The sequence below is a fragment of the Sapajus apella genome, unplaced genomic scaffold (assembly GCF_009761245.1).
Source record: "Sapajus apella isolate SASKATOON/1434 unplaced genomic scaffold, GSC_monkey_1.0 scaffold81, whole genome shotgun sequence".
NCBI lineage: Eukaryota > Metazoa > Chordata > Mammalia > Primates > Cebidae > Sapajus > Sapajus apella.
This window is the reverse complement of record NW_022437021.1, coordinates 8,962,589-8,986,598: the sequence shown is the minus strand read 5'-3', so window position 1 is coordinate 8,986,598 and position 24,010 is coordinate 8,962,589. Positions and strand designations below refer to the sequence as shown.

The window sequence follows — 24,010 nt, the reverse complement described above, 5'->3', positions numbered from 1 at the left end:
TTTTCCCAACACTATTTATTAAATAAGGAATCCTTTCCCCATTGCTTGTTTTTATCAGGTTTGTCAAAGATCAGATAGTTGTAGATGTGTGACGTTATTTCTGAGGCCTCTGTTCTATTCCATTAGTTTATATCTTGTTTTGGTACCAGTACCATGCTGTTTTGATTATTGTTGCCTTGTAGTATAGTTTGAAGTCAGGTAGCATGATGCTTCCAGCTTTTTTATTATTATTATTATTATTATTTTTTTTTTTTTGCTTAGAATTGTCTTGGCTATGCGGGCCGTTTTTTAGTTGCATATGAAATTTGAGGTTTTTTTTTCCAATTCTGTGAAGAAAGTCAGTGGTAGCTTGGTGGGGATAGCATTCAATCTAAAAATTACTTTGGCTAGTATGGCCATTTTCATGATACTGATTCTTCGTAATAATGAGCATTTGATGTTTTTCCATCTGTTTGTGTCCCCTCTTATTTCCTTAAGCAGAGGTGTCTAGGTCTCCTTGAAGAGGTCCTTCACATCCCTTGTTAGTTCTATTCCTAGGTATTTTATTCTCATTGTAGCAATTGTGAATGGGAGTTCACTCATGATTTGGCTCTCTGTTATTAGCATATAGGAATGCTTGTGATTTTTGTAGTGATTTTGTATACTGAGATTTTGCTGAAGTTGCTTATCAGCTTAAGGAGATTTGGGGCTGAGACGATGGGGATCTTCCAAATATACAATCATGTTGTCTGCAAATAGAGACAATTTGACTTCACTTTTCCTAATTGTATACTCTTTATTTTGTTTTCTTGCCTGATTGCCCTGGCCAGAACTTCCAATACTATATTGAATAGGAGTGGTGAGATAGGGCATTTTTGTCTTGTGCTAGTTTTCAAAGGGAATGCTTCCAGTTTTTGTCCATTCAGTATAATATTGGCTGTGGGTTTGTCACAAATAGCTCCTATTACTTTGAGATACATTCCATCAATACCTAGATTGAGAGTTTTTGCATAAAGGGCTGTTGAATTTTGTTGAAGGCCTCCTCTGTATCTATTGAGACAATCACGTGGTTTTTGTCTTTGGTTCTGTTTATGTGATGGATTACGTTATTGATTTGCGTATGCTGAACCAGCCTTGCAAATCCCTTGAAGGTGACTTGATCCTGATGGATAAGCTTTTTGATGTGCTGTTGGATTTGGTTTGCCAGTATTTTATTGAGGATTTTTGCATCAATGTTCATCATGGATACTGGCCTGAAATTTTCTTTTTTTAGTTGTGTCTCTGCCAGGTTTTGGCATCAGGATGATGTTGGTCTCATAAATTGAGTTAGGGAGGATTCCCTCTTTTTCTATTGTTTGGAATAGTTTCAGAAGGAATGGTATCAGCTCCTTTTATACCTCTGGTAGAATTTGGCTGTGAAAATGTCTGACCCTGGACTTTTTTTGGTTGGTAGGCTATTAATTGCTGCCTCAATTTCAGACCTTGTTATTGGTCTATTCAGGGATTCAACTTCTTCCTGGTTGAGTCTTGGGAAGGTGTTAAGTGTCCAGAAATGTATCCATTTCTTCTATATTTTGTGGTTTATTTGCATAGAGGTGTTTATAGTATTCTGTGCTGGTAATTTGTATTTTGGTGGGATTGGTGGTGATATCCCCTTTATAATTTTTTATTACATCTATTTGATTCTTCTCTCTTTTCTTAGTAGTCTGGCTAGCAGTCTATCTATTTTGTTGATCTTTTCAAAAAACCAGCTCCTAGATTCATTGATTTTTTGAAGGGTTTTTTTGTGTCTATCTCCTACCATTCTGCTCTGATCTTAGTTATTTCTTGTCTTCTGCTGGCTTTTGACTTTGTTCTTGCTCCTCTATTCTTTTAATCATGATGTTAGGGTGTCAGTTTTAGATCTTTGCTCCTTTATCTTGTGGGCACTTAGTGCTATAAATTTCCCTCTACTCACTGCTTTAAATGTGTCCCAGAAATTCTGGTATGTTGTGTCTTCATTCTCATTGGTTTCTAAGAACATCTTTATTTCTGCCTTCATTTCATTATTTATCCAGTAGTCATTCAGGAACAGGTTGTTCAGTTTCTATGAAGTTGTGCAGCTCTGAGTGAGTTTCTTAATCCTGAGTTCTAATTGGATTGCACTGTGGTCTGAGACTGTTTCTTATGATTTCCGTTCTCTTGCATTTGCTGAGGAGTGTTTTACTTCCAATTATGTGGTCAATTTTAGAATAAGTGTGATGCAGTGCTGAGAAGAATGGATATTCTGTGGATTTGGGGTGGAGAGTTCTATAGATGTCTATTAGTTCCGCTTGGTCCAGATATGAGTTCAAGTCCTGAATATCCTTGTTAATTTTCTGCCTCATTGATCTGTCTAAAGTGTTCAAGTCTCCCTCTATTATTGTGTGGAAGTCTAAGTCTCTTTATAGGTCTCCAAGAACTTCTTTATGAATCTGGGTGCTCCCGTATTGGGTGCAGTTTTAAGACTCAACCTATTTGTTTTAAAACTTCAGTCATTTATTCAAAGCTCTTTTCTTTCTCTCCATCAAAGCTGTTACTCCAGCACTTTGGATTGGTTGAGTATCACTGGTATGATCTGATTCTCAGTTTTATCTTTCTTTCTTTTCTCCCAGTTTACCACTTCGGGTGTATGTGAGAGCTAGGGGAAGAAAGATAATCCCCTACCCCCAGGGGAATCTGCATTCCCTTAAGCCTCTAATTTTTGCCCTGCCTTCTCTCTTGCAATAAATATTGGCACTATAGCCATTATCCTAGATTCTACCCTTTCTCCTTACAATGACAGTCAATTTACAGACAAGTCCTGTCAGCTCCCATATAAAACATGTTATATACATTGACTCGTCATCTTCTCCATTACTACAGTCTTAGTCTCTGCCACTTGGAGCAAGCTGCTTGCCCCCTCACAGTCCATTCTCCACATAGTAATAAGTGACCTTTAAACTCTTAAAAAATATTATAAGTCTGTTTAAAACTCTCCAGTGTCTTTCAATGGCAATTAGTATAAAATCTAAACTGCTTTTCCTAGCCCCCTACATGATCTTGTCCTTGCCAGTGTCTGCCTCATTTCATACCATTCTTTTCCTTGTTCTGTGTACCATAGCAAACACCTCCTAGCTGTTTCTTCAGGTTAGTTCCTACCTTGACTGTCTTTGCCCTTGCATTTTCCTTCTTTCTTAAGGCCTCTGCTTGATAGACTCTCTTCAAATGTCATCTTTCTAAAGAAGCTTTCACTGCCATACCGTAAACAGCCACCCCCATCCCCATCTCTGTCTCCACCCCCCTTCTCATCCCAGGCATGCTTTATCATATGGCCATGCATTTTATTATGATTCTTGTCTGTAAACCCCCTCTGAAATGTAAGGTTCATGACTGTAAAAATCTTATCCGTCATTTTCACCACTATATAACTTGAGTCTGACAGATAATAAACAACATATTAAACATTTATTGATAGAGTGACCATATAATGAATGAGTGTCATAGGATGTGAGGAATAAAGTAGAAATTCAGTTATCCAGAAGGCACAGGCACTGTAAATACTGTGTTGAACTGAATTTTCTGCTTTAAGTTGGAAATGTTCTTAAAGGGGACTTAGTCTATTTTAATATTTTAGTAAATGTTTTGGTAAATCCAATAGTAACTTGAATTCACTGTCATAATCTAGAATGTGTATATTTTAAAAACTAATTTGTACTATGAATGAATTTATGATGATTCTTCATCTGAAAGACATTTAGGATTTTACTCTAATATAAAATTATAGATATTTTGATATCAAGAGGACAAGAGTAATAATGAACATTTTGACATTATAAAAACAACTGTATTGTCTTCAACAATCCAATGTTTAATAACAGATGAAAAGTTACAGAGTTTCCATACCCAATTGTTTAACAAAATGAGTAAAAATTAACCAACAATCTGCCAACTCCCCTCCCAGCAAGAAAGGGGCTGCATGAATAAACATAATAGACTACAAAAACCAGTGATCAGGAAGGAAACATGTTCTTATGATGAGTTAGTAAGATTCATGGAATTCTCCAATTGGTTAAAAAAATACAGTTATTTTGGAAAGCTGAGGTAACAGCAGTGATGCAGATTTGAATCAACATATCCTATAAAAATAAAGACACAAGAACAAATAAAACTACACAGTACCCAAGTTTTCATCATAAATAGCAGACACTAAATAAGCAAACTTCAAATTGCCTAGGAAAAGATCTGTCTAATATTGACAGTGGAGTGTTAAATTCTCTATTATTGTGTGAGAGTCTAAGTTTCTTTGTAGGTCAACAACTTGCTTTATGTAACTGGGTGCTCCTCTATTGGGTGCATATATATATTAGGTTAGCTCTTCTTGTTACATTGATCCCTTTACGATTATGTAATGCCCTTCTTTGTCTCTTTTGATCTTTGCTGATTTAAAGTCTGTTTTTGTCAGAGACAAGGATTGCAACTCATTTTTTTTCTTTTTTTGCTTTCCATTTTTTGCTTGGTAAATTTTTCTCCATTGCTTTATTTTGAGCCTATGTGTGTCTTTGTACATGAGATGGGTCTCCTGAATACAGCACACTGATTGGTCTTGACCCTATCCAGTTTGCCCATCTGTGTCTTTTTACTGGGGCATTAGCCCATTTACATTTAATGTTAATATTGTTATGTGTGAATCTGATCCTGCCTTTATGATGCTAGTTGGTTGTTTTTCCTGTTAGTTGATGCAGTTTCTTTGTAGTGTCAATGGTCTTTACAATTTGGTATGTTTTTGAAGTGTCTGGTACTGGTTGTTCCTTTCCATGTGTAGTGCTTCCTTCTGGAGCTCTTGTAAAGCAGGCCTGATGGTGACAAAATCTCTCAGCAGTTGCTTGTCCATACAGGACTTTATTTCTCCTTTGCTTATGAAGTTTAGTTTGGCTGGATATGAAATCCTGGGTTGAAAAACTTTTTCTTTAAAGATGTTGAATATTGGCCCACACTTTCTTCTGGCTTGTATAGTTTCTGTCAAGAGATCTGCTGATAGTCTGATGGGATTCCCTTTGTGGGTAACCTGCCCTTTCTCTCTGGCTGCCTTTAACATTTTTCCTTCATTTCAACCCTGGTGAATCTTACAACTATGTATCTGGGGTTGCTCTTCTTGAGGATTATCTTGGTGCTGTTCTCTGTATTTCCTTAATTTGAATGTTGGCCTGACTTTCTAGGTTGGGGAAGTTCACCTGGATGTTTTCAAACTTGGTTTAATTCTCCCTATCACTTTCAGGTACACCAATCAAACATGGATTTGGTCTTTTCAGATAATCCATATTTCTCGGAGGCTTTGTTCATTTTTTTCACTTTTTTCTGAATTTTGTTTTCTCACTTTATTTCAATGAGTTGATCTTCAATCTCTGATACCCTTTCTTCCACTTGATCAATTTGGCTATTGAAACTTGTGTATACTTCATTAAGTTCTCTGGTTGTGTTTTTCAGCTCCATCAGGTCATTTATGTTCTTCTCTACAATGGTTATTCTAGTTAGCATTTCTCTGTTTTTCCAAGATTCTTAGCTTCCTTGTATTGGGTTAGAAAATGCTCCTTTAGCTCAAGAGAAGTTTGTTATTACCCACCTTCTGAAACCTCCTTCTGTCAATTCATCAAACTCATTCTGTGTCAGGTTTTGTTCCTTTGCTGCTGAAGAGTTGTGATTCCTTGGACAAGAAGAGGCATTCTGGTTTTTGGAATTTCAGCCTTTTTGTGCTGGTTTCTTCCCATCTTCATGGATTTATCTACCTTTGGTCTTTGAAGTTGATGACGATTTGATGGGGTCTCTGAGTGGACGTCCCTTCTGTTGATGTTGAAACTCTGTTAGTTTTCCTTCTAACAGGCCCCTCTGCTGAACTTCTGCTGGAGTTTGTGGAGGTCCGCTCCAGACCCTGCTAGCCTGGGAATCACCAGGAGACACTGCAGAACAGCACAGATTGCTGCCTGTTATGTCCCAGAAGGGTATCCACCACATGTCAGCCAGAGCTCTCCTGTGCGAGGTGTCAGCCCGTGCTGGGAGGTGTCTCTCAATCAGGATACATGGGGTTCAGGGAGCCACTTGAGGAGGCAGTCTGACTTTTATCAGAGCTCAAACGCTATTCTGGGAAATCTGCTGCTCTCTTCAGAGCTACGAGGCAGGGACATTTAAGTCTACTGAAGCTGTGCCCACTACTGCTCCTTTTCCCACGTTCTCTGTCCCAGGAAGGTGGGGGCTTTATTTATAAGTCTCTGATGGGCTGCTGCCTTTTCTCAGAGATGCCCTGTTTTGTGTGGAGGAAGTCTAGTGACACAGTCTGCCTGCAGAGGCCTTGCTAAGCTGCAGTGGGCTTCACCTTGTTCAAATTTCCTGGTGACTTTGTTTGCACAGGTGAGGTTAAAACCACCTACTCAACCCTCAGCAATGGCAGATGCCTCTCCCTGCACTGAACTTGAACATCCCAGGTCAAGTTCAGACTGCTGTAGTGGCTGCAAGAATTTCAAGCCAGTGGATCTTAGCTCACCGGTCTTCATGGGGTGGGACTCGCTGAGCCAGTTGACTTGGCTCCCTGGCTTCAGCCCCTTTTTGCAGGGGAGTGTATGGTTCCGTCTTCCTGGTGTTCCAGGCACCACTGGGGTATGGGGGGAAAAAAAACTGCTGCCTGTTGCTAGCTCAGTGTCTACCCAAATGGCTGCCCAATTTTGTTCTGGAAACCTGGGGCCCTGGTGTTGTAGGCACTAGAGGGAATCTCCTGGTCTACGGGTTGTGACAACTGTGGGGAAAGTGTAGTATCTGGGCCAGAGTGCCAGGAACAGTCCCTAATGGCTTCCCTTGGTGAGGAGAAGGAGTTCCTCAACGCTTTGCATTTCCCAGGTGAAGCAATACCCCACCCTGCTTCTGCTTGCCCTCCTTGGGCTGCACCCACTGTCTAACCAGTCCCAATGAGATGAACCAGGTACCTCAGTTGGAAAAATGGAGATCACCTGCCGTCTGCGTTGCTCTTGCTGGGAGCTGCACACTGGAGCTGTTCCTATTCAGCCATCCTGCCAGCAATCAGCAGTACATTTTTTAAAAAGATTGAGTGTCAGTAATTAAGTAGAAATTTGAAGAAACTATCCAAAGCAGTTGAGTCCCTGGGGCTTTTAGCAAAAACTCCAGAGAGCTGATTTTGGCCTGAAATGATTCTCTAAGCTTAAACATAAAAAGGATACTTAAACATACAGACCTTTTGATACTAACATAATATGATAAACAATTTAAATCTGAATATAACAACTACTGTTCCATATCTTTTTCTAATGCCATTTTATGTTCCTGTATTCTACTGGTCAAAACAAACAAACAAACAAAAAACTGTGAAGTTAAGTAGCGTAGCCTGTCATCTTCTGGTATCCGTTCATATTTCTAAGAAAAGAAACAGGCTTAGAGAAGATGCCTTGCCCATGGTCACACATTTAGAAAGAATACAGGAGCTATCTTGAGTCCAAATGCAGTTCCACTGAATCATCATTCATTATGTAGGTATTTGATGAACATCTACTGTGTCGTAGGCACTGGGAATATAATGAACACCACAAAGTCCATGTCCTTTCTCATAGAGTTCACAGTCTAATAAAGGTAGGAGTAGCCCCACAATTATCATACAATATGACAAAGTGGGATAAGGACAAAGGACTATGGGAACACTTCACAGGGGCTGTTTAAAACAATAGGTAATATTCAGAAACATCTGGTATTTGGCTCAGCTTAACTTCTATAACTGTGTAAAGCCTAAGTTTTCCATATTCTTTGGAAACCTTCTAATTTTTCAGAGACCTTAGCCTTTCATAGCCCCAATCCAGCCACATAGCCAGTTGCAGCACACTGGATGTTGAAACTTACCCAGTTTTGTAAAGAACTTGTTTTACCTCAGCCATGGAAACAGGTATACTCATTCCTCCTTCATGGGTCTACTGAAGTTCAACACTTAACATTAGGTTCTTGATGCATAGCAGATACTGAGTAAGTGTTTAATAAATGAATAGTCTCCCAAAATCAAGCCTTCCTAATGAGTTGGGAGACTATACCTCCCAACTGGCTTCAACCTTCTTCTAATGTACTGCTGTAACAAAATATGAATTTCCTGGTTATTTCTGTGGCCTGGGGACTGTTAACTGTTAAATTTAGATTTTTATTATCCTTTACTAACCAGACATGACCATGTTCTCCAAAAAGGCACATATTTTATTTTTGCTTTAAACATGGTATCTCAAACTTCCATTATCTACAACTTTTATGAGCAGCACAAATAATCTTTTGTAATGTTTTTTAAGGGTGACGTTGAAACTACCAAAAGAGCAAACATATCTTTAATAATTACATATATTTGCAATATCTTGTAAGCTATGGAAGTTTCTAATGGTTTTAGGATCTTATTTGTAACATTCCTGAAGGGCATTTAGTTATTTGCTATTTAATTCTAATTTTCAGGTAAAGAAGATACTCCCTCATTACTTGGCCTCTGTGGATCTCTAACATCAGTGGCAAGTTACAAGTCTCTAACAAGTTTAAAATCTAATGACTACCTTGCAAGTCCTACAACAGAGATGACAAGTCCAGGCCTAACTCCATCCTGAAAATTTTTATGTAAAAGCCAAAAGTTTTTATGTTGTAAACATTTAATTTACATATGTTTGACTGCTGGGAAGACCTTTGAAATTTTATATTGTTCTGGTACATGTCTGAAATTCTACTGCCTTAGAGAGAATCCACTCCAGGTAAGATTCTGAGTGAAAACAGAATGATCCTGTCATTTTTCATTTTAAAAATTCTTATATTTGTCATTGAGGAAGTTCAAAAAGGAATAGGATTAAAAAAAAAAAAAACTATCAAAGATCCACAAAATAGTTCATAGCAAATTGTACATATTTATTGTTCAGCTGATTTTTATATATTTAAATATACCTTAGTGGCCAGAGACTGAGTTTAGGGTTTTATTTCAGAGACTTAAGCTAAGTATTTTTTCACTTTTTCATACTTAAAAAAAAATTGTTCATTTCATTTTTTCATTAATTTCCTCCTAAGTTCTATGCTTTACATGCCTTGTTTTTAATATCAGGGGAAGGTTCTCAGCTGCATTCTCATAATGACTTATTCAGTTTTTCTTTAATAGTTATAATTTGGTATCAACATTCCACTTAACATTTTATAAATTCCATAGGAATGTGTCTGTTTTGGTTGTTATTGACTTAATTTGTTAATGCTGTAAGAAAAATATTTTACAGTATTTTGTGCCATTTTGGTAAAATGAATATATATTGTTTTCCAAGATTTTCTTAAGACTATCAATTAAAAAATATAGTCAAGTAGGCTTCAAAAGCTAGAAAAATTTCATAATGTAGAACAAATGTTGAAAAAGTGTTTTATCAGGAAAGAGTTCACGCTTAGTTAAGGATCTGAGAAGCTTTTAAACAAGGATCAGTAGGGCAGTTGTCATACTTAATAAATGTCTAATATTCATTGATGTTTTTTTTTCCTGTGTGTACAACAATGATATGGCCTCTATCATTAATCACACCATAATCTCATTTTAAAACATTTTAATGTTAAATAAAATCCCCACACTTCTATGGGTAAAATTAGCTTTTTTTTTTTTTAAGTTGTAATCTGTTTTTTTTTTTTTTGAAACAGCTACATTAATCCCTAAAAATTCCACCATGCTGAAAAAGTATGGCATGTATTTTCTATAGTAATATGAGGAAAACATGATTAGCTGTGCCAAAGAAATTTTATACATTGTTTACATGAAGAGGCCACAGTAGTTATTGGGGACTTCATACGATATTTTTGTTTATCGTTATTGAGAAGAGTCAAGAAGGGCTGAGCTTACGACATTCATAGTTTGTATTAGAAATGTAGGAGTGTGGTGGTTTTCTGCAACATTTAGGGGCTTAGTCTTATAATTTGGAATTTAAAATAATAAACAGTACAAGGCAAGTCTTATATATAAGACAGTCAAACAGTGTTGCTTAAGGGACAAAGGCCTGGAAGCCCTTAAAATAAGTTATCACAGATGTGCCAGAACATATTCAGAGCTTTATTCCTTTAGCTTAAGGCTTCAATACTTGTAGAAATGCAAATATTCTTCAGAAATAATACATTTCTGTTCTCAATTTCTCAATTCTGTATACCTGATTGTGAATGAAGTATCCAAAGCAGTTTTTCATCAGCATGGGGGATGGAAAGAAGGTATACTATGAGAACAATGGAAACTCTGGGAGAAGGGAGTGAGGAAATGGATAAGGAGAAATTTGAAAATTTTAGGCTGGACTTGAGCACTACTGCTACTTTCCTATGAACTATCAATCAGTATGTTTAAATGCTTTATCATTCATGGTCCGCTCTCAACTGACATTTATTCTTTAGTAATTAAAAAATGGCTTTTTTCCATACATTTTTATAATGTAGAAGGAAATTCAAGATTCCATAATTGTAAAATTTTTCAGATTTGTCTAATGTATAATTTGTGCATCTTAACATGCTGCTAAATGCAGATTGACATTACATCTGAGGATCATGACAACTTTTCCTCCTTTCTTGGAGCTCTTGTTATAAAATTCATCTGCTGTTATGAAATCAGGTTTCTACAGAGTTCATATCACACTAAAGGTAGTTTGTTACCATTTGCATGAGGAAACAATGTATGTCTCAATCTTTTAATTTTAGGTGGTAGTGTTTATTGTCCACCCTCCTCCTTGCCCCAAAAGAATGCTGATTATATGCCAATATTCCCACATGTAGTCTGTTGCCTCGATGCGTACTAGTTGCATGTATATTAAAAATTTTGTACTATGCATTGTTGGTCTTATTTTACTTGACAAAAAGCTACCTGATTTAACTTGTATACTGAACTTTTGTTTCAGCAAATGTGGTAAAGATATATTATTTCACACCTAAAATAATAACATGAAAGTGAGATGGAAGAAGTCATCATTTCAACTCACATCAAATTAAATATCCTATTATTTTTAAAAAGTAAAATGATATGTTTTAGATTACACAGCATCTATTGAACCAGCACAGTTTAGTAGTGGTTCTGGTAGTGTTATTGATTTAATTATAAAATTGTCATGTTTGTTTTCTCACCTGTAAGAATCATCACTATCATCTTCTTTGCACCTATGAGATGGCATCAGGATGAAGTCAGCATTAAGTGAAATCATATATAAAAAAGTTCTAAAGAGATAAATGCCAAATGTAGGTTACTACTAATTATGATTGGCAGACAAAGTATATCACCAGTTATTTTATTAGATTTACATACAGTTTTTAAGTGGTTATAAATATGTCCCAAATTTACAACTTAGAAAACTGCTTTGTTAAAGTTCCTATCATTAGATGAAATGTCCAGATTTTGCTCAACTAACACATTGGATTACCGCTGAGGTGTCACAAGACTGCTTTGAACTCCAGGGCCTTACAAAATTTTTTTAAGCGGTTCATTCTGCTCTTCTGAAAGCAGAGCAGCTTCAATTTAGTTATAGCATTTGTCATTTTAACTGATTGATAGAAAAGGGAAGATAAAATGACCTCTTTTTCATGGCACATTTTAAAAGTATATTTTAATACAAACCAAAACTTTCAGATTTTAACATAGATCACCTTATCATAAGTCCCATTTTCCGTACTGCCAGTTATCTTTCCAAAGCCCAAATCTAACTGTTAAACTGGGCGAAAAAGTCTTCCCTAGGTTTCCCATGGCTTTCTTGTTCCTCCTTTAGTGCACAAGGCCCGTGACTACATCTCCAATCTGATCTCTTACCACGCTCCCATTTATACACTTTGCTCAAGCCACATGGACTAAATTCCACTGCCTATTGAGACTCCCACTTCCTTGCATGTTTCATAATTGGATTGCCTATCAGTTGAGCTCTTAGGTTTCCTGACCACTCACCTTCTCTGACCCAGGCTGAGTGAACAACTCCCCATATTTCCCATGACTCCCTTTGCATGCTTCTACCCATCATAGCTCTGAAGCCTCCTGTGGCCAGTAACAACATCTGAAATGTCTTCTGATCTCCAGTGCTTTTTTTATACTGCTTACTGCATACAATGTACCAATTCTGACAGATTAAAATATAAAAGCAGTAATCTTTTTTATTTAAAAAGTTCATCTTCGAAGAAAATTAATAAGGGATACAATAAACTTTTCTACATCCCAAAAACTTGTACCCAAGACAAAAGAGGGAAGAATTTAAGTTCAGGGGTACATGTGCAGGTTTGTATATAGGTAAACTTGTGTCATTTATTGTACAGATTATTTCCTCACCCAGGTATGAAGCCTAGTACTCACTAGTTATCTTTCCTGATCCTCTCCCTCATCCCACCCTATACCCTTTGACAGACCCCAGTACGTGCTGTTCCAAGAGAGAAAAATTTAAAAATCATATGCAGTTAAATAAGCACAGTGAATAATTTTCCTAGAAAATTTACCTTTTTAAAAAAGTCAAACATATACTACATTAAGGGTTGCAACCATAGAATATTTAAAATTAAAGATGGTCCTTCTTAAAAGTTTTAAGTTTAAGCAATTAAATGTTTATGTTAGAAAATGTAATAGAATAAAAATTCCTTTAGAAACATCACATCACCAAGAACACTGTTGTAGATCACGTTTGCAAATACTGCAATTCCTGCAACACATGTATTGAAAAGTCTGGAAAGCCCATATGGCTGAGAGTTAAATCTGTATACTAATCAAGTATATGTAAAAGTATAATGAAGTAAAAGTATGAAGTAAAATCTGGAAATATTCATCAGCCAATTATAGTTCAATTATTTTACCAGACAGAACTTTGGGAGCAAATTAAAATCTAAAAAATTTAGTTATTCCATGGACTGGATTTTTCTAGGTACTATTTTAATAAAACAATTAAGTTATTATTATGACAAAATGCTGAACCCTTTTTGGTTGCTAATATATTTTAAAGGTATTAATGTTTCTTTACCTCTTAAGTATAAAGAAAGCTTCAATTCAGCCTTCTTTTCATCCAGATACATTGCATGTAATATGTGTTAGAAAAACTACTAGGCAATTAGATATATTTACCTTAATTTATTCACAAATAAGAATTTTTCTCAAGTGCAGTGAGGGGTAGGAGACATGGAAACATTTCTCATAGGTGATATTAAACTAAAATATATAACTGCCTTTTGGGAGTACAGTATTAAGTTTATCTGCTTTTTTCTATGAATTATCCATAAGCATAGCAAAACTAAGATAAATTTAATATTGTTAAAGAGCACTGTTCAAGATAAACTTTCATATATATATATATATATCACAGTACAACATTATATAATGATTTTATATAAAAATATTCAGAAGCACAGTGATGATTTTAAGAAGACATAAAACATTTTAATGAAATAAAGTCATGAATATTTATAGGGCTATGTTACAAATTTAAGGTAAATCAACATAGGATAAAATAATAACATTAGATTACATACAAACCCTATATACTTCATTTCTGGCGAAACATACAAACACTTTCCTACTATAGTACAAAATCAATTAATTCCTCAACCGCCACTAAAGAAGACTTGTCATCTAAATATATTCATTTTAGGGGAGAAAAAAATGCTTCAAACATTCCTAAAATAAACAAAAACTGCAATAAAGTGTTTTTAAAAAACAGGATATAAATCCTAAGAAAACAAAACTAAAGTATAAAAAAATGAATACCATTTCTTTTCCTGCCATCATATCCTTTAACTCATTCCTACATACAATCATAAGCTAAATTATTTAGATATGTACAGTGACTGAAAGCAGTGTCTTCAAGGAAACAACTTCTTGTTTAGCCTCTACCATACTAAGTATAAAAATAAAAGGGCATTTTAGAAATATTTTGCAACTATTATTGTAGCAATAATCTCTAACTTGTTAGAACAAGGCAATAAAAATGACCTAAAGAATTCCAGGAACAATGATACTTGGATTACAAGATGGCTAAAAATCAGAGGCTATTCCTGTGTGCAAACAATTTTTACCAGTCTAAATCCTCTGTGGTTTTCCACTGAGCACCCAAGTTTGACTGAAGTGAAAATTTGCTACTATCAGTAGAATCTCCCTTACAGGAACAGTAGAAATACAAACATTTAGTCATCAAAAATGGCAGAAGGTACATCACACAAAATGATATTATGGTTCATAAGAAAACAGCCACAATTTTGATCAGAGAAATCTTAATACACGTGAGGCCTTAAAACAGCAACATGGTGGGCGGGTGGGGAGCGGGGGGAGGTGGAAACCTAATGTATTTGAATTAATAGAAACAGGCAATATTTGGTAAATGTGAACAATGCTATTTAATGACGCTTTATCTACTGAAATACGGAAATACCTATGTACATCATTTAAATGTGCACAAGACTTGGGCTTTTTTCTTCTAGACTCTACATCACTCAGCACACATTTCTGGTGTATTCAACACACTCTCAATAAGATTACATTACACTGAAACATAATATTAAACTCTCAGAGATTGTTTTTGATGCTGAGCAATTTTTCTTATTTTTACAAGAATGCTCAATGGTTGTGACTTCTAGAATATCTTTTTCAATATCAGCAAAAATAGGATAAAATTTATTTTAAAATTACAATTAAGAGGTAGAGCTGAAATTATTTATTTAAATTATAGGAAAGACAGACATAAAATCATTATAATAATAGTGAAAAACATTCTTGCCTAAGAGTCTCCACCTTCTTTGGGCTACAGTTGTTATTTCAAGTTGAAACAGCATCGCTAGTATTGCTGTCTTCGAACATTTCGTTTCTGGAAAAAAGCCTTTCCAAACTCATATGTACTGATCATAATGGCACAAGCAGGAGCAATTTTAATTAAGCGAGGAATCAGGCCTGAAAAAAGAATAGGAATAATCAGAACAAATATTTTTTTCTTATTTTTAAAAATATAATTTATTTGGCTTTATTCTGATAGTGAGCAAATAAAATAAAGTAATATGTTAAATCCATAAATTGGTTGAAAAGGTAAGACTGCTCACCCCAACCTCCTCACTTCAATCCATATTATATTATAGAGAAATTTGTATCTTATTGACAGCAAATCTGTTTTTTAACATTTATTTTAACTTATAACAAAGACATTTAGGAAAAAATAGATGTATTGTTTCTTATAACTTCCTCCTATAAGTTAGTTTTAGAAGATGATAGGTTTAAAAAGTATTTATTCTATGAGTCAGTAAAGCAATTATTTTTACCTGAAAATAATCCAGAAAATCCATTCTTAGCAACAATATTCTTCATTATAACCCAGGTTGACATATGCAAAGGCACAGAAACTAAATGTTAAAGAAATAATGCTATTATAAATAACAATTTAATAATTCCTAATACAGATAATACACATAAAGTGGTGTTCATGGCCCTGGGGTATTTCATTTCATTACAAGAAGAACAGGTTTGTTTAACTAAAAAGCTACTTTAACTTATTTTTAATAGCTGGATTCATTAAAAATTAAAAAAAAAAGTCTGTATTTTTAAAGATGTACAGGACTGGATACAATTAAGGAGGAATGTACAGAGGATTTCTCCTAACTTGATAATGCTTGTTTCTTAAACTTGATGGTAGTATTTTTTAAACTTTTTCTAGGTCTTAAACATTTTTTATAATGAAATTTTTAAAAGATGTATACACAGTTACTTGGGAGGCTGAGGTGAGAAGACGTGTTGAGCTTAAGAGTTCAAGACCAGCCTGAGCAACATAGCAAGACCCCCATCTCTTAAAAAATGTATAGAAATCTTCATGAGGTATCCAATGCCAAAGAGAAGTTCTGACAAACATTTTTCATTCACATTTTATTATAATTTTAAAACTTTTTTTCTAAAAAGAGTTTCTGAGGAAAATAGCTCATTCTCCCTAGCAGTGTCTTGAGTTATATTACTACCCTTATAAATTGATATGCTTATTCTTGAAATAAATTAGACCAGTGCTGTCTCCTTCAAAGAGTTTATTTTGGCTAACAATAACATCTCACTTATTTGCAACTACTCAAATATCTAGAAGAAAATGAATAAAAAACTATTTTTTTAAAAACTTAGCAAAAGTAGATGTCATTGAAGTATAAACAACATGACAGCTTACAGGATGAAGATTTCAATGTCTTGTTTTGAGACCAGCTGGATGATGGGCAAACAATCCTATATTGTCTTCTGTAGCTTTTGAGACCTGCTACTCTACAAAAATCAGTGTTTACATGGAAGACAACCCTGAATCGTTAAAACAGATTATGTACAACTAGGAAAGCCTGGGAGAGACAAGATTATAAAATGGTATCTTTCAAATATGACTTTTAAAAATGTTGCCACTTAATAGAGAGTGAGCCATTATTTCAAAATTCCTTTGTATATCAGAATCTCTGACTATGAAGATAAATGAAGCCTTATGAGTTATTTAAGAAGCTATACTAGCAATATAAATAGTATAAGCATAAACACAGTAACTATAACAGCCTAACACTGATCACAAAATATGAATGAAGTTTAACTTTCTAAACAATGTCAATGAAAAGAATTATATACTGTAAGTTGGCAATTTTTACTTCATGTTTAAATTATTTCATTTAAATTTTGGAAACTGGTCAAAGAATGGTGACCAAGCAGCAGGTGTTTCTAATCTTGTAGAACTAACACCCCAAACCAGTCTCTATTTTAACAGAAGGGTGAAATTAAAAGAATAACAAAGAGTATCAAATGAAGGTAAGCCAAGCTCTAGTGGAACCTCAGAAGTGTCTCCTAACTTTTCAGTGTTAAAGAGCTATTCCTACAGCTAATAAGCAAATTCTTAACACTGTAAAGAAACACTTTATTAAATATTTCAAGCTTACAAAAAATAAATGCTCATTTACTAAACAGCCAAATTTATTATATCATAATACCTGTATCTTTCAGATTCAGTTGAAGCCCCCTATATGTTGCTCCCCAATTTTATTTTTCCTCCTCCTCAAAGATAATCACTCTCTTTTTTCATCTGTCTCATGCATTTGCTCAGATTTTTACATCTGAACATCTCAGATGTATACTCTTCTTTGTATACATCTGGAATGTACAGAACAATGTATACTCTTCTTTGTCCTCCTTTTATACTTTATATAAATGATACTACACTGCACATTTACTTCTGCAGTATTCTTTCAGGATATCTATGTTAGTAAGCAGACCTATATTTTATTCATTTTAATTGCTCTATTGTATTGCATTATATGGATTATGATTTGTCCATTTTCCTGTCATGGGACATTTAGGTGATTTGTAACTTTTTGCTATTTTTAAGAATCTTGCCGTGGATATCCTTGTACATGTGTAAAAGTTTCTTTAGGACACATATCTAGCAGTGGAACTGATAACTCAGAATGCACTCCCTGTTACTGCCAGTCTGTTTTCCAAGTAGCTGTTCCAAAATAATACTCTTACCATAATGGCATAAAGTTCTCAGTAATCCACATCCTCCCCAACAATCTAATTTATATGAAAATAGAAATATAATATAGAAATATTGAAATACAGAAAAAATATTGTCTTAAATACTAAAACCAGTGTAGTAAATATTTATTAAATCTATTTAATATTAAAATTTATATTTAAAATGTTCAAAAATTAAATATTGCTTGAGTAGTGCTTCATTTTTTTTCTATAGTTCTGTTGTCCAGTTAAGAATAGTGTTTTAAAATATTAAATGTGTTCAGAAAAGAAGTTTAACCTCTGGAAAACAAGTAAATTTGGGCCAGGTTTAAAAAGCTGAAACCAGAGATTAAATTTTTTTTAAATGAATATATGATACATTCATAAATAAAGTAAAAGTTATCTCTGTTACAGGATATGGCACTTAGTACATGCTAACATGCTTCTGAATGCAGCCTCTCTTCCAGTAGATTATGAGATCTTTGAGGATTTGTATAATTGTCTCCTTTGTCTGTATATACCAGCATGGTGCCTGACAGAGTATATACACTTGACTAACGAATGAAGAATGGAAGAAGTGGTCTAAGCAGGCTGACAGATCATATACTTGAATGGAATTATCATCCTAGATGCACACTTCATGTTTTCTTTTTTTGCTTAGTGAGAAGGGATTTGGTATAGCTGAGCTGTGGAATAATGAAGGAAGCCACTTTTTTATTTTTTTGAGATGGAGTCTCCCTCTGTCGTCCAGATTGGAGTGCAGTGGTGAGATCTCAGCTCACGGCAACCTCCACCTCTCAGGTTCCAGCAAAAACCACATCTAAAGGGAGCTGAGTTACTCCTTGGGGATAAATAATGTAAATCCAAATAGTAAGTATGGATTGTTTATCACTCAAATTACAAGTGCAATTTGCAACTGCAATACATCTCAGTAAACTTTTAAGTAACTGGTTCATAGCTGAAGTAGGTAACGGATTAAAATTTACCAATGACAATCATGGAAAATTAAAACCCAATTCTTATTTAAGATTTTTCCTTTTAAGTTTAAATGAGGAAACATTAATTGAAATAACCAGTGACAGATAGGAATTAAATCTAAGAAAGAAAGATGGCTCCCTGGTGCCAGTCTCAATGAAGATATATATCTATCACAATCGCTTAGGGATCATTTTCAAAACATACAAGCTAGAGTTCCACCTCAAGATTCATTAAATGAAATTTCTATTGAGGGTAATGTCCAGCTTTAGCTATACTGAATAAGCACCTCAGTTGACTCCAATGATTAGTTACCAAGGTAAGTGGCTCTCAAACTTTAGTGTGCATTGAATCTACCTGTACATATTCCCATCTTTTCCCTTATCATCTACCATGACCACCACCACCTCAATGCCAGAGTTATTAACTGTTTATGCTAAATTACACCAAAGATAAATTGGTGAAATCCTACTATATTAAATATTATACTTGAGAGGAAATGGAAATTCTGATGAGAAGAAAAGAGAACAAAATAATTTTCAACTGTCAAAGGAGGACAGATAGGGCTTAGGTTTCTAGAAGGCTCATGCCTAAAACAGAGAAGTGGGAGAACCCTAATATAATAAAACTGTGATTACCTGCCAGGTTTTCATTAGCTTCTCATATAAGAGGTATTTGGTAAGTCAAAGACAAAGATGTCACCAATATCGATCAGATTCATTTGCAGAGGCCTGTAACCAGCTTCTTTCAACCTTATAATACCTATTTTAGTTTTTATGCAAACTATTATAATCATGCTTTAGAACAATTTATGTACATTATAATAGTCTTATCACAAGACTTACATAATTTTGTAATACACAATTTCCCATGGGTTTACTATACTTTCTAAAGGGATGACAAAGGGGATCCTGGTAGAAGCAAATAGGAGTATACTTATATTCTAGAAGAAATGACAGGTTCTGAAGAAATAAAAATAGATGGAATAATAGGTAGAAGAAAATCAAAAGAAAGCTTAAAAACAAAATGTATATATATACTAACAAAAAAAAAAAAAAAAAGAGAAAAAAGGTTTCCCAGTAATCTCCCATCCTTTATTCTGATGTGTCTACATTTATTTTATTGGTTTATTTGAAAGAAGACTCATGAGGACAATGAAAATAATAATTTGAAACAGATGTGAAAACCGTAGAAAAAAAACCATAAAACAACTTAGCTTTTAAATGACAAAGATTATTTCTTCTTTATCACAGGTATGAGACTTAACTGATGGCATTCAAAAAATATTAGACTTTACATTTTCTTAAATTTTTGTTTTTGTTGAGAGAATTTTTTCTGGGCATTCCATTCTAACAGTATATTACTTTCAGTTAAATAATAATGCAGAAGAAAAAAATCTTGTTTTCCTATTTTAGATTTTCCTAATAATATCTGGAAGGAAAAACAAAATGGTATCTTAAAAAAGTTTTAAATTAATTAAACTTACTTTTACAACTTTCATATGTCCAAAGTTGTGTCTGCTTTTGTGTTTTTACTACATCAAATGGTAAAGTTACAACAGCTGCAAACTATCAGAAAGTAAAATAGATTAAATTTCAATCAACCTTTTAATTTCTCCTAAAATATTTTTACATTCTTCTAATTAATACATTATTCAATAAGGATAATGAAAATCATAACCGAGATTTAAAATAAAATATTTTTAAAAAAGTTTTCCTAAAGCAAACAGATATGTAGTTCTCACTATACTAAGAAGTAAAAAGCCTCAGAAAAATTTTCTTACTTTCCTGAGGTCACATAGCTACTAGTTGCAGAGCCACAATTCCAATCAGACCTCTTTGACTCCAATACTAGCATTCACAATTTACCATGCTCCTTTGTGTTCTATTATTTCTTTACATCACAAGGAGCTACAACACATATGTCAAAAGCAGAAATTCTTAAGTATCTAGTAAGCATTTTAAAATTTCCAGCAAATATTTTTTTAAATAGAAAAATTAAATTTAAATAAAGAAAATGAATTTTGAATTTTTAGCTCTATAAACCTTTTAAAATATATCGTTATGTAAATATTTACATATTAAAATATAGTTACAATGGTTTACAAATCACATTTTTTCCTATTAATGATAAAAGCTGGATGCAAATCACATTTTAAAAACCTTTTCTCAAAATAATTTACATTTATTTCCACAAAGCCTTAATTGAGAGATTTTTTTAAACTAATTTAATTCTTTCAAATATGTTCTCACAATATTTGATACAACAGCCATGGAAGGTTAAAACTGTTATGTATTTTTGCCTCCCAACTCACATTTGGCCAGTATGCTCATAAAATGCCCCTTAAAATCACTTACATTTTATTTCACCCCAACAATTTGTTGATTTACCTTCCTGAAATCAGCTTTTAAGATTTCAGGTAAGGTACAGTCAATGAGTGTTTCTGCATCTTCATAATCTGTCATGTAGTAGCTACAATGTTATATGAATCCTTTTTGAAACTCTTTCTAAAATGAGGTGGTTTATGCTGTTCTGTTTTCTGACAGAAAGCCTGGACACTCACATTCAGGTGTTTTTTTCTGTTGCAGAAACAAACCTTTATTTGAAAACTGTCAAAAGCCAGCAATTTTCTAGATCATTTAAAAAATAATAAAAAAATAAATTTTCTAGGTTAAGTAGAAATAGTACAGTACTTTCCTTCCTATTTCTGCAAAACTAGTACAATATCCTAAAGCTATTATTCAACAACACTAATTGCTTTTTTCATTCAACAGGCTTATAAACTACTAGGATTAATTTAACAGATCTTAGACCTGGGAATATTTATATCTAAGTTTTAAAGTCAACTGCAGTGGCTTCCTTGGCCTAGAATTTCTGAGATATTATTACAATATTTTTCTACAAATCTTCATCGCTTCACTCTGCTCCTTCACTATTGTTTTTATGTAGTTCCAGTGTGCCATTGTACAAGTTAATACAAATTCATTTTTGGAAGTATGTGGGTATTAAAAAAACTATTGCCAACATCATGGTGATATAAATCTGCATAAAAAAAGTCTACTGCAAGACTTTCATATCATTCTACAAGGAGGTATGGGGAAAGATGAACTTTCTAGTACCCAAAAATGGTAATTTAAGATTCCTTCCGATTGTAATTTTTGTTCGAATTATTTTAAAAAGTACTTTAGTAGGACAAAATGTTTCCAAAGAAACAGGAATCAGCAGCAGAGGCTAGAAGTGCTTAATGCATATGAGATAACACTGCATGAAATATTACCTAATCAGAGCATTTATTGAATTAATTCATTACAAAATGCTCTAAATAATAAAGCTCTAAAATATAATTGTAATGATCTAAAAAATCCAAAAGCTTCTTAGAAAAATATAATGTATTTGTAACATCATTAAAACATAAAATATCAGTATATTTAAATTATTTTATTTGCTAATAATTTCTTTCCTTAAAATAGATGGAAGATACGTAGAAAAATTTTGAAGCAGTGCAGTCAAAGAAGATCTCAATATACATGACATACTATATAGTATTTTGTTCTGTTTTAATACAACAATTATTTTTCTGGAATATTAACAACAAAAGAATAAACTTACAGAACCAGACAATGCCCCTGAAGTAAAGCTGATCATAAATGTTGGCTCATATAAACCAGATTTCTCACATAACCACTTCTTTAAAATTTCATAGTTATACCAGTACATTGCTATAAAAACAGAGAATGAAATGAACACATATTTAGAAATGTGGATTTTAATAAAAAAGTTATGAGGTTATATATTCAGGAGATAGAGAAATTCTAAACTTGACATACCTTGCTCTCTGCTTAGACACCCACTGGGTGGGATTTTTTTTTTTTTAAAGCAAAACTCTCAGTAATATTCTAGCATAAACAAAAAAACCATGCAACAATCAAGTACGACTATAATTCAAAAACCTGACAAGGACAACAGGACAAAGGGAAAAAGTAAAGGCCAATCTATTCATGAACATAGGCAAAGACTTCCTAAAGATAAAAATAATAGAAAACAAACTGATGTCAGAAGTATTTCATAAAATATCATACATACACTATGATTAAGTTGGGTTTTCCCAGAAAGGCAAAGGTATATAATAAAAATCTTTAAATGTTAGTTTACCATTAAGAAAACCATGGGATCATGTAATGATAATGAAAAAGCATCTCATAAAATTCAATACTCTGATTTAAAATAAGCAAATTCTTAGAAACCTAGAAGTAAAAGGAAACTTCTTTAACTTGATAAAGAACATGTATCAAAAACCTATACCAAAAATAATTATTAATGGTTAAAGAGATCTATTTTCTTTAAAATAGGAAAAATGATGGGGATGTTCATTATTGTCACTAGAATTCAAAAATGCACTGCACAGTGAGAAAGAAAATTTATGATTACAAAAGACATAAAAGTTATATCATCTTTTGTAATATGTGTGTATGTGTATGTATATATATACATACACATACATACACACATATATATGTGTGTGTGTGTGTATATATATATATATATATATAATGTAAATTACAACTGTTTTATATATACACACACACAAAAAAAAAAAACCCAAAAAGATAGTAAGACAAAGCAGAATTTATAAGAGTCTTAAAACATAGCTGGATACAAGCTAACAGACAAAAATCAATCGCAACTGGACCAGCTACAAAGATTTAGAGTACATAATTTTTAAAAATTAAAATGGAGCTTTAATAGTGACCAAAATTTGTGGGGCAGTGTGGTTTACCTATAACTGTCAAAAAAAAAAAAAAAAAAAAAAGAGAGAGATGAATACAACCCTTAATGAAGAAAAACTTAAATCTCTCCTAAAACAATTTGTTAAAGATATATAATTAACATAAAGAGATCACATTCCTAGAGAAGGAAAGATGACATCAAGATTTTTCTTAGCCAAGCACGGTGGCAAATGCCTGTAGTCTTAACTACTCAGGAGGCTGATGTGGGAGGATTACTAGAGTCTATTCTAGAGTCTTGTAGATAGCTCGAGGCTACAGTGAGCTGTGATTGTGCCACTGCACTCCAGCCTGGGCAACAAAGTGAGACCGCCCCCCCCAAAAAAAAGATTTTCCATAGAGCACTAATAATTCAGTATGTTACTGGCCTGAAGTTGGAAACATTAATCAGTAAAATAGATTCATGCATACATGAAAATGTTAAATGACAGAGACGACACTGCGGATCCCTGGAGCAATTATGGTTATTCAATATATCAGGGGTCTGCAACCCCAGGGCTGAGTAGTACCAGTCTGTGACCTGTTAGGAACTGGGCTACACACCAAGAGGTGAGCAGCAGGTGATTGAGCATTACTGTCTGAGTTCCACCTCCTGTCAGATCAGCAACAGCAACATATTCTCATAGAACCCTATTGTGAACTGTGCATGTTAGAGATCTGGGTTGCATGCTCTTATGAAAATTTAATGCCTGATGATCTGAGGTGGAACGGTTTCTTTCTGAAACCAATCCCCACCAATCCCCACCAATACACACACACACACACACACACACACACACACACACACACACACACA

General features: G+C 33.8%; 2 protein-coding genes across 11 annotated transcripts in view; one reads left to right on the top strand and one right to left on the bottom strand.

The window, feature by feature from the left end:
- Nucleotides 1-10,825, top strand: part of RUNDC3B (RUN domain containing 3B) — a 174,835-nt gene extending 164,010 nt beyond the window's left edge. For all 6 annotated transcript variants that reach the window (XM_032253023.1, XM_032253021.1, XM_032253020.1 and 3 more), the window contains one exon: nucleotides 8,461-10,825. In XM_032253023.1, the coding sequence (XP_032108914.1) occupies nucleotides 8,461-8,606 (146 nt within the window). In that variant the 3' untranslated portion in view covers nucleotides 8,607-10,825. The remainder of the gene's footprint in view (nucleotides 1-8,460) is intronic.
- Nucleotides 10,826-13,069: 2,244 nt separating this feature from the next.
- Nucleotides 13,070-24,010, bottom strand: part of SLC25A40 (solute carrier family 25 member 40) — a 51,465-nt gene continuing 40,524 nt past the window's right edge. For 4 of the 5 annotated variants that reach the window (XM_032253024.1, XM_032253027.1, XM_032253025.1 and 1 more), the window contains 4 exons: nucleotides 22,040-22,149; nucleotides 19,917-19,998; nucleotides 15,256-15,336; nucleotides 13,074-14,893 (listed from right to left, as the gene is read on the bottom strand). In XM_032253024.1, the coding sequence (XP_032108915.1) occupies nucleotides 14,781-14,893; nucleotides 15,256-15,336; nucleotides 19,917-19,998; nucleotides 22,040-22,149 (386 nt within the window). In that variant the 3' untranslated portion in view covers nucleotides 13,074-14,780. Of the gene's footprint in view, nucleotides 14,894-15,255; nucleotides 15,337-19,916; nucleotides 19,999-22,039; nucleotides 22,150-24,010 lie in introns of all 5 variants that reach the window. The other variant, XM_032253028.1, reaches the window with a different exon arrangement.